Source organism: Furipterus horrens, unplaced genomic scaffold, assembly GCF_987537825.1.
Source record: "Furipterus horrens unplaced genomic scaffold, mFurHor1.1.pri manual_scaffold_2, whole genome shotgun sequence".
Classification (NCBI taxonomy): domain Eukaryota; kingdom Metazoa; phylum Chordata; class Mammalia; order Chiroptera; family Furipteridae; genus Furipterus; species Furipterus horrens.
In genome coordinates this window covers 169,019,159-169,035,182 of record NW_028327172.1, presented here as the reverse complement: position 1 = coordinate 169,035,182, position 16,024 = coordinate 169,019,159, and the positions used below count along the sequence as shown (strand labels likewise).

The following is a 16,024-nucleotide window of genomic DNA, read 5'->3' as shown; positions in this document are numbered from 1 at the left end:
GTCCAAACCCAAACCTGAAGGATAAGCCAGGGGAGAGTGGTACCTTTTAGAAATCTGGAAGTAGCCCCATAAAGTGGAGGTTTATTTCTATACTTTTCACTTTGAAGCTGTTTCATTGATGCCAAGGTTTCTACAATATATCTTTTGGTATCTTTAAGTAAAACAATGTAGCTTTTGAGTATCTTAAGTAAAAATAAACTCATCTTGTTTAATTAACAGCTTCAACATAACCATTCTTGACTCATTTTGTGCCCACAGAATTTGTGACATAAACTGAAAAAATTTGAAATGACTAAACTGGAATGAAGAAGAGTGAGTGGTGGTCAGTGATTTTCATCCCAAATGAGTATGATTCCATGTGTGATTTGAGCCAGAATATACAGACTATACAGCCTCCCAGTGTCTCAATTTGTCCATCTGGAAAATAGGGCTAAAATATTAGCTCTTGTCTAGAAAAGTGATGGGAATAACTCCTGACATATGGGAAAGCATACATATCCTTTTCTAGGAAAGACTTGGAATAATCTGCCCTAGTCATGAGTCATTTTAGCACCATTTCCTGAAGAGATTAAAGCGCAAAGCAGCCTTGGTTGATTCTAGTCTGTCGTGAGGCAGGTAGCACAGTGTCCTCAGGTGGGTAGGAAAAATGTGGTTCTGCAGACAGCCCAACTTCAATATGCAGATACAATAACTGGCAAAGGGAGAGAAGGGCAAAGTGAGGGTTCCAATTGGGGGGTCTCTGGGACAGCAGGCTTCCCACTACTTATTTCAGAACTATTTTCCACCTAGATTCACTATGGAATTTCTTTTTCATTAGAACACATGGATTTTAAAATGTTTTATTTGTTTTCCAGATTATTTCAGAAAAAGTTTAAGGCAGAAAAAGTGTCCTCTGGGTGTTGGTGATTCTTCCCCCGTTCTCTCTAGCCCAGCGATTTTCAACCTTTTTCATCTCATGGCACACATAAAGTAATTACTAAAATTCTGTGGCATACCAAAAAATATTTTTTCTGCCAATCAGACAAAAAATAGGTATAATTTTGATTCATTCACACCAGATGGCTATTGTGCTGGCTGTTGTCATTTTTTATTTGACAATCTAAGGGAAAGGAGGTCAGCGCCCCTGACTAAATAGTCAGGTAGTGCATGTTATAAAAATTCTTGTGGCACACTGACCGAAGATCGCTGCTCTACGCTGTTTCTAGTTGGTTTAGTGCATTTAGACAGCCCACTCAAGAGCCTTCAGAGCTGGTGCAGCCAGAGTACAGGGAGGTGAAGGTTGACAGGGGGGCTGCGTATGACTTAGCTTGGGGATTGCAGTTGGCAACAAGCAACATAGGTTTCACGAATCCTATGCTAACCTCAGCTAGTCCCCTGGCAGTGCAGGTGACAGGACAACATGTGGTGGCCATGGAGAGCAGTACTGGGGTGCTGGTCTCCACTTCCCTCGAGTTGAAAAGAATCATGCATTAAAATCCTTACAGATGAGACGATCTCATGTTCCTCACGCTTCCATCTCTCTCCCATTTGCCTGCTCTTCCCGCCAGCCCCTCCCTGTGACTGTGCACAGTGTGGGCAAGGAAAGAGAAAAGGGCTCAGCCATTGTGCAGAGAGGACGGAGCCAACAGTTGCGGTTTAGGCCAAAAATGAGGAAGTTATTACATGCCGCAAAGGTTTTGTGAGCGCCCAAGCCTGCTCTGTTTTCCTTCAGCAGCCAGTAGGGTCTAGAGAGCTGGAAAGGAAGGCTTGCTGTCAGAAGGATTATAGCAATGGGAGCTCTTGGGTGTGCTCTTTACATTCACACATATGATGATGAGATGCCTCTGAATCTCCTTTCTGCCCCAGCTTAAGCGAGATGGCCACTGGGTTGGTGCTCCTGAGGGTTGTAGGAGAAATGCTAATTGGAGACCACACAATGAATTCTGTGAAAAGGCTTTGACAAGTTAACTCTTCAGCTAGGGCTCTTCTTATTATCTCCAGCATAAATGAAGTTCTTTTTAGTTGTGTCTGTTTTACGTGACATCTGAATTGAAAGGAGCTCTAAAATAAAGGCGCTGTAGGAAGACAATGTACAACCATGTGTAGGCAGTATACAAGACCATTAAGAGACATTGTCTGGAAACTATAGCAACTCTGCAAGATAGGTATACTAGTGGCTAATTGGCTGAGTGCTGAACATGTGCCAGGCTCTATTCTAAGTGCTTTACCTGGATCATTTTAAGTTTCTCAACAGTCTTTCACACCATTTCAGAGAGGAGACAACCGAAGCACGAAGAGGACAAAGTGACAGACCTGGTCAGTGGGTAGAGCCAGGACTACCGCTCAGACAGGCTGCCTGACTCCAGAGCCAGGCTCCTAGCCGTAGTGCACCCTGCCTCTTATTTTCATGTTTCAGATGAGGGCTCGGAGGCTCAGAGTGTACTTGCCCAATGTCATTCAGTTCATACGTGAAAGAACCTCAACACATTTTCAGATGTCAAATTTAGGTATATACTGAAACTATTGAAAGCCAGGAATCCTAAATTTGGTGAAAAAAGTGACGTACACAAGGAGGTGATGGTGCTTAAGTATAATTAAGGTAAAGGTGAAACTTTAGCCTAGAAATGGAAACTCCCTGGTCATCTCCCCCTATATCCTGAAATGACAAGAAATCAATACCATTCAGTAATCTCGCTTCCCTGCACAAGGCCTATGCAGAGAAGAAACAGCATGTGTTTGCACCTTCTCAGATTCCTGTTTACTTGGTGTGTGATTGGCAAGCCAGTCGGCTCTTAGAGGCTTAGAAAGATCTTCACATTGAAAGCACACTCCTGGTACCCAGCAAAGTGGAACATGGCAAACCTGCTTCAGAGCCCAGTGCAGGGGGCAGTCTGATCAAGAGGAGGCCTTAGGGGTGCGGTCAGGGCATTTGGAAATTCCACAGCTAAGACTCTCCTAAGGAGAAGAAATATGCCTGTTTCCATAGCAGACTGCATTGGCCACATGGGGCTTAACATTTTTCTCTGATTCCCCGGCAGTATGGAGGAAATGAGTTATGGGGATGGTGTTAGGGACCCAGGCGGGGGGGGGGGCGGGGTGCAGTTTAAATGAACACACAGAAGACTTGCCTGCAGCACAGTGGAATCCGAACAATCTGAATTAGCTGGGGCTCAGGAGCTGGCATGTGCGCTGAGCTGCCACCCACTGATCAGCAAGGGCTGCTCCACTTGCTCAGCGCTCTCCTGAGAAGGGAGGCTGCAGGCATTGGTTCAGGGAACCGTCTCATTTGACAGTTCACTTCAGTGAGTCCAGTTTTTCACTTACCAACAGATGCTGAATTATAGGGGAATTCAGCCTCAGAACAGTTAGTGTGTCCCTTTGTTTGGAAAACCTGGCGTTATAAGATGGAAAGCACACTCCACTGCTTCACAGAAACAGAGAGAAGAAAGGATGAGGACCCTCAGTAGAAGATTTGCTTTCTTTTGGCAGAGAACTTTGGTGGGTGCATGCTTAGAACTTTGCTTTTAGCTGTGTTGCTTTGCTCTAACTCCAGGGTTAATTTTCATGCATGTTTTCCTGTTAGATTCATTTGTGCCCCTGCCCAGGAACAGCATCACACTCAACCTCCTGTTGTCCTTTTTTTTTCTTTTTGCCAGAGATGCGTGTGCAGACCTGGGCCCTGCAGATATTGACACCTCTGACTCCTTCAGCCCAGAGCACCTCACCTCTGACCCCCGGCACAGGAAAGCAGCATGGTTGGGAGGAGCTAAGCTTCGGCTGAAGCACAGGTAGGAGGCATGGAGGGCTGTACCAAGTCATTCAGAAAAGGGACTTGGCTGCTGGAAGAGGGAATTTGGGGCAAGGCTGGTAAAGATCTAGGCTAGTGAGAGAGGTAAGGAGGGGCCGAACAAGGGGGCCAGAAGCTCAGAGTTCAGAAGGATAATGTCTTAATGGCAGTTTTCAAATTTAAGTTCTGAAGAACCCAAAAGTTCCTGGGAAGTAACCCAGGGGTCCCTCAAATCATTTGATTCAAATACCTTTTAAAAAATATATCCATACCTGTTTCTAAAACTATAATTTAAAGCACTCAAAGTAACAGACTGATGTCTTATACTTTGGAAATGACAAACGTGTCATTGTGCAGCAAGATTAATTCATCTTTGAGGTGATAGTCATTTAAAACTTTTCTTGTTTCTAATTGAAGAACGTCCTGAGATTATTAAAGTAGCCTAATAAATATTTGCAGCTACTCTCTTCTCTGTGCTAGGTGATGTGCCAGGATGTTGCATATCACATCAAATTCTCACACCAGTCCTGGGAGATTTGCACTAGGATTCTACGATTCTAGGAGGTGGTGGATTCAAATTCAGACATTTTGAACAAGCTCATAGCCACTACACTCTGACCTCAGCAATCAGCATAATAGAACCTACTTCAGAGGACAGTCATGGGAATTCAATGAGATGAGGTATACAAAGCACTTAGCACAGAGTCTGCTCATAGGAAAAGAGAACTAAATGGTAGGTATTGGGTTGGCCAAAAAATTCTCTTAATTTTTTTCTGTAAAAAATAACATTTTTCATTTTTACCAAAACTTTATCAATTAAGATATTTTGAGTATGTCAGCTATCTCCCATGTGATACAATGTTGATTGTTCTCAATATCTCAATTTGATCGCTATCAACTTCAACTGGTCTACCCGCTGTGAAGCATCATCCTGCGAGAAATCTCCAGCATGAAACTTCACAAACCACTTGGTGACACATTCAGTCAGTCACAGCACCTTCTGCATACACTGCACAAATTTTTTCTGCATTTCAGTTGCATTTTTACCTTTCTTGAAAGAATAAGACGTAATATGACAAAAATGTTGCATATTTTCTTCTATCTTCAATATTAAAATGGCTACACAAAAATTCACCAATTTTGATAAGTTTTGTTTTTTAATGTGCACTAATATGTATTGTATTCACAATACAATCTTAACAAATTTGTTTCAAAATGCAGTTAATAACAATTAAGAGCTACTAGAGCCATCTTACAGAAAAAAAACAAACCTTTTGGCCAGCCCAACAAAATAAATATTAGATGGGAGTGTAATGCTGCGGTGATCATTCTCATCACCATTTCATCATTCCCATGGAAGTCGGTGTGCCAGCGTGAAGGACAATGTACTATAGTGAGTTCAATGTGGTCTGTGGCATCAGACGACCTAGAATTTGCATTGTGACTCTGCCACTTACTGTGCAACTGCAGGCACATTACTTCAGCTCTCACAGCTTCCGATTTGTAAAATGAGTTTAGTAACCAAACATAGGGTTGCTGAAAAAATTGAAAGTGCTAACACACGCAAAGCACTCATGGTGGTGCCCAGCACATCATAAGCATTCAACAGATGTTATTGCTGATAGCAGTTACCCTGATTTCAGTTGGGGGATTCTTTCATGTAGACACATGAATCTGCATTATAAACATTATAAATGCTGTATTTAATCATCATGTTTCTGTAGTCTCTTCTAATCTGTTATTTCCTCAGTCTTTCCTTGCCTTTTATGACCTTGACACCTTTGCAGAGTATGGGCCAGTTGTTTTGTAGAATGCCTTCTGTTTGAGTTTGTCTGATATTATCCCATGATTACATTGAAGTTAGGCATTTTTGGCAAGAATACCACAGAAGTGATGTCTTTCTTAGTGTGTCCATGCAGGGATTACCTAATGTCATTACGTTTTATTACAAGTGATACTAACTTTGCCTACTTGGTTAAGGTGAAGTCTACCAGGTTTCTCTATTATATTATTATTTTTTATTGTTGTTTTATTACAGTTGTCCCATTTTCCCCCTGTTGCTCTCCACTGCCCTGTCCACCCCCCACTCCCACAATCCCCACCCTGTTGTCCATGTCCATGGGTCATTTATACTAGTTCCTTGACCAGACCCTTTCCCTTTTTCCCCCCTTCTCCTCCTCCCTTTGCCCCTCTGGTCACTGTCAGTCTGTTCCTTGTTTCCATACCTCTGGTTCTATTTTGTTCATTTGTTGGTATTGTTCATTAGGTTCCTGTATTGGGTGAGATCATATGGTAGTTGTCTTTCACTGCCTGGCTTATTTCACTTAGCATAATACTATCCAGTTCCTATAATGTTATTACTTGTCTCTTTGTAATTAATATCTTTGGAGACATAACTTTCAGGCTATGCAAATATCCCATTTCTCCTCACTTTCTCCCACTTTTAGCATCCATCAGCAGATATAATCTGCAACAATTATTACTATAATGCTCTAAAGATGATTCTATATTTCCTTGTACATTTATTCACTGGAATTTTTCTGTAAGGAAGAGCTATCTCTTTCTCCCACTTTTTAACTTATTCAACTATTTATATCAGTAAGGATTTCTTCATATATCGGTCATATTTTGTGGATTATAATCCAAAGCTACTGTTTCTTTATTGCTCAAACTGTTCCAGATTTGGTCATGAGGAGTTCTTTCAAACTGGCTTTGGTCTAAATCCTGGTTTGAAATTTGGAAGGGGGAGAGATGCTGATGTCTAGTTCTTCCACATATGGAGAGCAGACATGATGACCTTATCATCATCTGAGAAGTCTTATAAGTGTTGGGGTGGGAGGTTACTGGGCATCGAGCAAGTTAATTTGTAACAGGTCATAGAAGCCTGTACAGTGATCTTGGAATTCAAAAGTGCTTGGGTCACCAATTTCTAGGCCAATGCTCCACTGGTATCTATAGCCCCCTTTTTATGAAGAGATATCCAGAAGAAAATTTTCACTTATTTATAAGAAAAGAGCAAAAGGAAAAGCCTCCCTTCCCCATAGGGACCATCCAAATAACTAGAGAGAGAATCTTAGTGGCCCAGGGCTTACTATTCTCACAGACCAAATCCCATCCTTTCTTTCCTGCTTGGTCCCTGAATTCTCTCACATCTAACTTAGTAGGAACCCTATTATCTAATTTACCTTGGCAGAAACTTCTCTCGAAAAAAATCTGTCAAGCCTTAGGCTAAGGTAGTTCAATGAGTTGGTAAAGGAGACAAAATGTCCTTGCTTAAAGCTCAAGATTTTCTGAGCCAGTGCTTTCATCCGTGAACTTCTCATTCCTTCTTCACCTTACACCACATCATTCTAATAATGATCTCATCTAATTATTAAGCATTTACCCACATATGGTGGCATATTTTGTGCTCTTTAAAGTAAATCAAAATGGATAATAGAAACTCAGGGCTTGACTCAAATTCATTCACAATTGAGCAGCAAGGTGAGTTCAGCTGGCACTGTGCACTCCCCTTGGCAATGAGTTCTGTCCCCATGCTGCTGACGAGCAGTGTTCTCAGGACAGTGTGCCGTAGGAGGCTTTGGGGGATGTTGATCCAGAACCAACCCCTGTCGCTTCAGTAGCCTCCCAAACTGTGGGCAGCTTAAAGCAATGAACCACTTTTGCAGACAGTGGCATTTTAGCATACAAAGGAGGATGTGTGTTTAGTAGGGAAGATCATTCAAGGAAATGTCCTGATTTTAGTTTGATGATTTTTTATCAGCAGATGATTTTCCTTGCTTCCCTCCTCTTCCTGCCTGCAAAATAGCATTCTGGCATTTCTAAGCTGTATGCTGTTCTCTGGGATGCTAGTTCTTCTCAGGAAAAATTACTGAGAGTCACCTTCTCTCTTCCCTTTTCTAGAGCAAGAATTGAACTTTAATTGGCCAGTTTACCAAGGTGACTAGGAATCAGAGTCCCCGCCCACTTGTACAAAGCTTAGCGAGTTCAGGGCGGTTCAGGCTGTCTGACTGGAGGTGCCTGGAATTGTCTGAAAGGCTTTGCAACCCAGGGAGGAACAGAAAGAGCATTAGCAGAAGTAATGGCTTTTTACCCCACTCCTGGCTATGACATTCAGTTGGCCAGAGGGTTGTTACCTAGGATGTTTCTGTTTACCACAAGGTAAGTCCACTGTTACTTTAGAATGAGATTTAGAATCTTTCATTGCAAAATTCTCAACTGACAAGCCTTTCAGGGATGTCTGTTTGATGTTGTGCTGTATCTGTTGATAAAGAAAAAGAAACAACCAAACACATGTTGAGATTAAGCCCATTTCTCTAAATTGTCATGAAAATTATTATTTGAGTACCTCTTGTAAGCCAGTATACTATTAATATCTGTGAGGGAATTTTCAGTCACTCCCTTGCCTATGTATTTTTTATGATGTGCGTATTTAGAGTGGCCTTTTATCTCATGCAGATAAGCAATGGCTGGCTTTGTATTGATTTCGCTTCCCTCTTCCCGTGGGGAATTTCAGAGCATTTCTGTTTCTCACAGGGCCAGGCTACTAACCTATGTAGTTATAGCCAAGTTCTCTATTCTCATTGACAACATTTGTATAAAGAAACAGAACCTGTGAATACATTCTCAATTTTAAAGAAAAGGTACAGTCTTCTCATGCAACTTTGAGTTTACATGAAGTGTTGATTGAGATTGCCTGTTTTACATTATGTAATTCCCTTACAATTAAAGGTTTAAATGCTTGATTATCTTTTCTTTTATTCACAATAATTTGAGTTCAGCTCTTATCCTTATATTGATTCAAAATTTTTGTTCAGAGTTATGCATAAGGCCAATGCTTGCTTCTAAGGATGCTTTTACTTAAAATATAATGTGGAAAAGAACAGGTGTATATAACAGTCTTGGTAATATTCTAGGTCTGAAGGTGACTTGAATATTTATTATTGTGGGCATTCATTTTATTATTACACCTTGTAAAGGATAAAAAAGAAAATATAAATTGCTTATATTATAAAACAGAGAGAAAGAGGGATCACAGGGCTGGTTTTTCAAGTTTTATTTGGCATTCTTTCATTTGAAAGTAAGAGAGAGCATTCTTCTGAATTTTATTATTTTTCCCCAATAGTGTCAGGTTATGAGTGAGTATTGGTGGAGGTTAAACTTTTTGCTGTAAAATTTAATATGGACATATTGGTATGTAGAAACCAATGAGCCAGAGCAAGTGTTCTGAAAGTTTTCAGCTTCTCTTCCTTAAAAACTTTCACTATTCTTTTATTCAGGTTTCAATATTACTTGAAAGCTTTATTTTTAATGAACAGCTTTTTTACAATATGATTTGAAAATACATATTCTTCTTTAGACCATTGTTTAAGAGTTTTATCTAAAATTAATTTTTGGTCCTTTTCTTTGTTATTGCCTTTAATTTTTTTATTTGTGTCCTCTTCCTCTAAATGAGGAAAAAGTAAAATAGAGAAGAGAAGAACAATGTAATGCATCAAATTTATTCCAAAAGAGAATTGAGTTTCTTTAGTGTGGGAGGTTTGGGGGCATTTATTTGTTTTGTTTAATGTAGAGTGATGTTTAGAAAAAAAAATCACTACATAAAGGTTAGCCTACTGTCACACACACACACACACACACACACACACACACACACACACAGACCCTTTTGTTTTGGCAAGTAAAATTTAATTTATCGTTTGGCATTCTGTAAAAATGAATTAGCTTGATCTCAAAATATTTTGGTTGGTATTTGGACTTTTTTAAACCCTCAAAGGAGGCTACTATTCTGTGGATTTATACATTAAGGAAGTGTGCTTCTGGCTAGAGTAGTGGGATACCCTACCCCTCCTGCCCGTCAGTGCTGCCACCCACTGAATGGAAGGAAAGAGCCACACACACCTTCAGCCCTGCTGAGCTGCTCCCAGCTGTCCAATAGGACTCCTCTGGGAGAGCCCCAAGCAACTTTTCCTTTAAAAAAGAGGAAAAGGCAGTAATTCAGGGGCACACCCAGTATTTCTAGTTCTCAACAACTATCTAAATGACCTTTACTGAGATCCATGAGATTTATGGTATCTGCATGTGTCCGCGTATGAAAGATAATGAGCCAGCCTGGAAGTGATTTCTCCTGTCTAAGCTCTAGCAGCATATTCAATGTCACAGAGAAGTAGTAGAGAAGAGAATAACTAAAATAATAATATTTGGTATCTGAAGAAATCAGTAAAAGCCAGTCCCTCTTTCCTCCAACAAATACAATGCCTGGTACCACAGTGAGAGCTAAGAAAAAAAAGTTATTTATCGACAGAGTTTATGCTATTCGTGTATGCTGTGCTATTCAGTGATGACTGAGTTTGATAGTCAGTGGAAGACAGAGATAAATGCTGTTACAGATCAAAGATGTTACAGTGTTTGTATCAACTTCTACCTGACATATGCAAATATTGAAGTGTGGGAAGGAAACTAGACTGTTCCTCTGTATGTGTCAGCACTGAGGGGAGGAGGTTGGGTTGAAAGAGGAATATTGAGAAAAAAATAACATTTCAACCCATCAACCTCTGGTGACTCAGTGAAAGACACCCACCCCCATTGCTGGTCCTTCTCTTTTATAGTAATAGTTTTGCGTGGTTATCAATAAAATGGAATCTTTAAAAAATGTTTCAGAATGGAGGATGGTAAGGAGATAAATAGTGAAAGAATGTTGGGACAGGTATGTAGGAATGGGGTAAAGTATCTTAATAGAAAAGGTGTGGTTTTTGTTTTTTTTTACCTTTTATGCAAATATTAGATGTTAGAGTCTTAGGTCTGTTAGCAGACTTCACTCTTACTTGTGATCTGCTGTCAAAGACCAAAGTCCCCAGGGCATATTATCAGGATGTGACATTTAAATAGAACTCTTTCCAGAAAGGGCTGTGTTGCTATGGGGTTATATTACCTAATGCATACTTTCCTACCCACTGAGCTACTTTTTAAAGACACAGCTATTATTCAGGCAATTATAAAAGCCTCAGGAAAGTTTGCCTGTTAGATTTTTCTTTGAATTCCAGAAATCTGAGGTATAGGCTCAAAAGTCATAGAAACTAGAGGTTAGGGATTCTGTAAAGGGCTAAAGGATTTGTCAAAAAATGTCCTTGTCACCTGTGTGTTAAGGGATAATTACCACCTTTTTATTTTTATTTTGGAAGAGGATAGGCTTTTTCAACTCTTTAAAAATTCTTTAGAGCTTTTCTGTTTCCCTGAACCTGTCAAAAACCTATTTCAATATAGAGTGGCTTTTATTCCAGAGTTCCTCTGGGGTCTATAAGTGAAACAATGTTATGAGTGCAGCTCAGTGTAACTTGACTTGGTCACAGTTTTCAATTGTTGTATATTATTATCATCAGTATTTACAGCCTATTATTAACCTGTCAACAGGAAATGCCAAAAAGGCATTGTTGTTCAAATCTGAATCATCTACTCTTCTGTACTAACGGAGATATAATTATAATCCTACCCAAATTACTTATATAGTGACATTTAATTGTTGATATTGAGTTTGTTTCCTCTTTAAAGTGTGAAAAGGGGCAATTTAGCAATAATTATCAAAGTTGTGAGTTCATTTTACTTTGAGTCTGCAATTCCACTCCTAGGAGTTCCTGCAGATATATCAGCATAAAAAGAAGACAGTGTAAGGACATGGTTATTCACTGAAGCATTATCTGTAACAGCAAAAGACTGGATATCAGAAAGCATCTACAAAAGGGGTCTGGTTGAGTGAACATGATGTATGCACATAGCAGAATCCCAGGGGGCAGCTAAAAGGGAAAAAAGAAATGAGGAAGCCCTGTAAGTACTGGCATAGAATGATCTCTAGTACATATTGTTAAGTTCAAAGAAACAAAGGTAGAACACCACATTGAGTTTCTTTTGTGAAAGGGGTGAAATGAGATTGTATGTTCATATTTGCTTGTATTTGCATAAGAAAGAAACTGGAGAAGAAACACAGGAAATCAACCACAGTGGTTAGCTCTAGGGAGCAGGAGAAATTGGGGGAGGGGTTAGAAAATGCTCAAAGTTTGATCTTTTGTTTTTAAGTATGTGAATTAAACCAATCAAAGAAAGTACCAGAAGTAAATATGGCAAAAAGTATTAAATCTGATAAATTTTGGTGATCAGCGCACAGATGTTTTTTATATATTAATCTGAATACATTTGGTAATTTTAAAAGTGGATGAGGAAACGGGGAAAATAGTAGCAACACTCAAAATAATCCTTAAGAAACAATTTACAGAGTATATTGACTATTATATTTTCTTTTTTTTAGGGGGAGGGGTTAGACGAGAACCTTGTTAGGGTGGACTTTGCTTCTAGTATAGCATTGTGCCCTTAACCAGTAATGGATGGGTGGGCAAGTAGGTAGTGGGTAGGTAAGGGCATTAAGAAACATGATGTTCTATTTGGTAGTGCTGATAGTTGAGTATATTTTGTATCCGTACACATTCAACTCATGCCCAGTTGATAACTGGCATAGTTTAATGATGTTAGTGCTCCCAGAAGAGCCCAAAGTCTCAGGTATAACAGCTCATCAAAGAACAGCATCAACAAAAAAACTAACTCTGGCTCTTAGAATGTTTTATTTTCCAAGTCGTGATTGTCCCTTTCACCATTTATCCAAAGCATACTGATTCTTCGCAGTCGTTAAAATCCCACTCTACTACCAGCCTCTCGCCCAACTTCAGACCCCGTTCTTGACCACCAGCAGCACTTGGGCTTTTTGGTGCTTGTATCCTACATGCCTCCACAGCCGTTGAGGCCCAGTACCACCCGACGACTTGTCCTACCATCTGCTCTTCCCTCACAAGGCTTTGGCCACACTATCCTGCTTCTTGAAAACCCCCAATTCATTCCCACCTCAAGAATTCTGCATTCATTGTTCCTTCTGTGTTAAGTTCTCTGCCCCCAGCTCTTTGCATGGTGGGCCATTTCTTTTTATCATTTAGATCTTGGGTTCAAATGCACCCTACCCAAAGCAGTAACATCAATCACAATCTCACATTACCCAATTTTATTTCCTTCAGAGCCCTGTTTATTTGCTTCCTTATTGCCTGCTCTGCCCACCCAACCTCATTATATTGCTCATTGCTTAGAAGTTAAGAGCATAGGCTCTGGTGACAGATGACTGCACTTAAATATATCAGCTCTGATCCCCACTACTCTTGTGACTGTGGACAAGTTGCTTAATCTCTCTTACCTCATTTTCTCATTAATAGTCCTGTATCACATATATAGTTTAAAGGTCAAGGGTCTAGCATGATTCTTGGTATTTAGTAGGCACTCAAATATTTTTTTAATGAATAATGTTCTGATTCTGTTTAGTACTTTTTCTTGCATCTAAGACTCCTCACAAGATTATGAACTCCTCAAGACCCTCTGGCCTCCCAGAGCTCCAACTATAACTCGGCAACATGGGAGGAACATAGTAGGTGGTCAATGAATACTACTTGAAATACCTGAACTCCTTTCTTGTAGATTTCTCAGACATATGCTTTGCATTCCTGAATCTTTCTATGTTAGGACAAAATCATCAAAAAAGGACATCGTGTCACTTGCTAGTTCCAGTCTGGCCAGCCTACCCATCCCACGCCGTAAAGCTTCCTTGTCTGTGTGGGTAGGAATGCAACAAAAGGGCTTTGTTTGAATTACACCCACATGCAAAACTTAAGTTTGCTCAATTTAAAAATTAAATCGTCTTCTGACTCACTGATATGCTCATGATGTAACATACTTTAGGAAAATATTTCCTTATCTTTTTAAAGATCAAAGTGATCCCAAAATGCAAAAGCATGCTATGCTCTTTAGGAATGCTTATTAAATTATTTGCATCATTGAAAAAGTCAATAGACAGCTGTTTGCCTTTTTGGGGGTATCTTGAGATACATGAAATACATTTTTTAAATGAGAGGCTACTTTAAAAATACTTTGCTTTTTAATAGGTAATACATCTACACAGTACACAGTTCAAAAGTTACAAAAGGAAATAGAGTGAAAAATAACCTTTCTTCCCTAGAGGCAGTCACTGTTTCTAGTTTCTCAAGTATTCCTCCAGAAATATTTTTTTCTTTAAAGAGAGGGGAGGAAAGGGAGAATAACATTGGTGTGGGAGAGAGACATCCATCAGTTGCCTCTCACATGCTCCTAACCAGGGACCTGGCTGCCACCCAAACATGTGCCCTGACCAGGAATCAAACTCTGCCGACCTTTTGGTTCACAGGCTGGTGCTCAATCCACTGTGCCACACCAGCCAGGTCCAGAAATATTCTTTACATTAACAAATATATGGGTGATTATGTATGTTTCCCCCCGCATACTGTAGGGCACGGTTTTGTACCTTACTATTGTCATTCAACCATATAGTTTGGAGATATTCCCATATCAATATGTATAGAGCTATTCCACACAAATATTCTATTATATGGATGCACCACACTGACCTGTCTCCTATTGATGAGCATTTAGGTTGTTTTTCATTTGATAGATGTGTCATTTTAAAATAAAATAAAATAACAGTGCGGCTCAGTTGATTGGAGTATTGCCCCCTAACCAAAAGTTTGCAAGTCTGATTCCCAGTCAGGGCGCATACAAACGTTGTGGGTTCGGTCTTAGTCCGGGCATGTACCATGCCCATCCTGGGCATGTGTGGGAGGCAACCCATCAGCACTTCTCTCTCTCCCTTCCCCTTGCTCTATAAAAAGCAATGGGAAAAAATGTCCTCTGGTGAGGATAAAAAAAATTTTATTGATTTTTTTTTTGTTGTTGTTAGGTGCTGCAAAATTGCTCTTTATTTAGGTTGTACCCATTTATCCTCCCCCTAGCAAGTTATGAGAGTTGGTCATCTTTTTCATTGTTTTTTTCATTTCATCACTTAGCTGTACATTTGGAAGAGTCTTATAAAACAAAGATTTATCATTAAAGCCTTTTCTCAACATATGTTCTGTGGCCAAAAGAAAGGATATTGTTGGGTTTTTCGGTTTTTTTTTTTCCAAGAAATTTTTTATTTGTTTCAAAATCACTGCTCTTAATGGATTAGACCTGTGATGAAACCCGATAAACCCCACCCCACCCCAGGGCAAATGGTTGCCAACCTCCCAAGTTGGGTTTCCTGTCTTGGCATTGCTCCCTAAGGGGAGAGACCATATCTTAGTCATTATTTTTTTAAATATCTCTAAACAGTTTTACTCCTCTAGTCCTCATTTATTATGTCCCTTGAGCCCCAGCCCACCATGTCATTCCCCTCACTTTTCTCTCTTCTCAGCTTCATCATGAGAACAGAGGGCATTGGGTGTGGTGAAGTCCCTTCGAGTTGCTTTCCTTTTGTACCATGAGCATCAATATCTTTCTTGCTCCTTTCTTCCCATCTTGGTGGAACTGACTTTACTCCCACATGAGGTTATACCCTCCACGTGCATCTAGAATGCCATCGCCTTCTACTTCCTCATGAGTCTTAAGGAGTGTCATCCTCTCTTGGTCTTGTTCTTTCAGTTATGCATGTGTTCATTCTCTGTCTCATGAACTTGCTCACTTCTCACTGTTCAAAGCAAAACAGCTAGAACAAAACCTTTTTACTCCCCGGTCCCCTCTAGTCTTCTAGCTACTACCCTCTTTCTTTCAGAGCCAGGTTTTTTTTGGGGGGGGGGGGCGGGGGCTTGTTGTCTCCACTTTCTCTTTCATTCACTTCCTACACCAGGTAATCAGGCTTCCGTCCCATCATTCCAATGCAGAGGCTCACTCGTTGTGAAACCCAGTGGACACGCATGGACCCTCACCAGACTCACCTCTCTGTAGCAGTTGGAGTAGCTGACAGTTCCTCCTCCTTATTCTTCCCACTAGTCTGTGAAACTTCCATATTCTTCCAGTTTACCTCCTACTTCTCTGGAAACTCCTGTATGGGCTTTTTCCCCAGCTCCCCTTTCCCTAAATTGTGATAGCTCTGAGGCCCAGCCTTAAACCACTTTCTTTGTCTCCCTCTGCATTCTCCCCAGGCAACATACCTTTTTTCAAAGGCCATGCATTTTGTGACTCCTAAATTTCTATATGCAGCCCAGGTGTCAGTCCTCAGACTGTACTGTGTGCTGTACCCCTCCCCTGAACATGGTGCGAGCACTTGACAGTCACATGCCCATTTTACTTTCCTCCTCCCCATCTCTACCCTCCCCATCTAAGAGTTCTTCATATGGGTCAATAATACTGCCATCCTTCCTCCTTGACTATACTCTTTTACACCAC

General features: G+C 40.3%; 1 protein-coding gene across 1 annotated transcript in view; it reads left to right on the top strand.

Annotated features, from left to right (window-relative positions):
* Positions 1–16,024, top strand: part of SHROOM3 (shroom family member 3) — a 157,204-nt gene that overhangs the window by 97,138 nt on the left and 44,042 nt on the right. Inside the window, exon 3 of the mRNA XM_090266736.1 lies at positions 3,636–3,767. Coding sequence (XP_090122862.1) covers positions 3,636–3,767 — 132 coding nt within the window. The remainder of the gene's footprint in view (positions 1–3,635; positions 3,768–16,024) is intronic.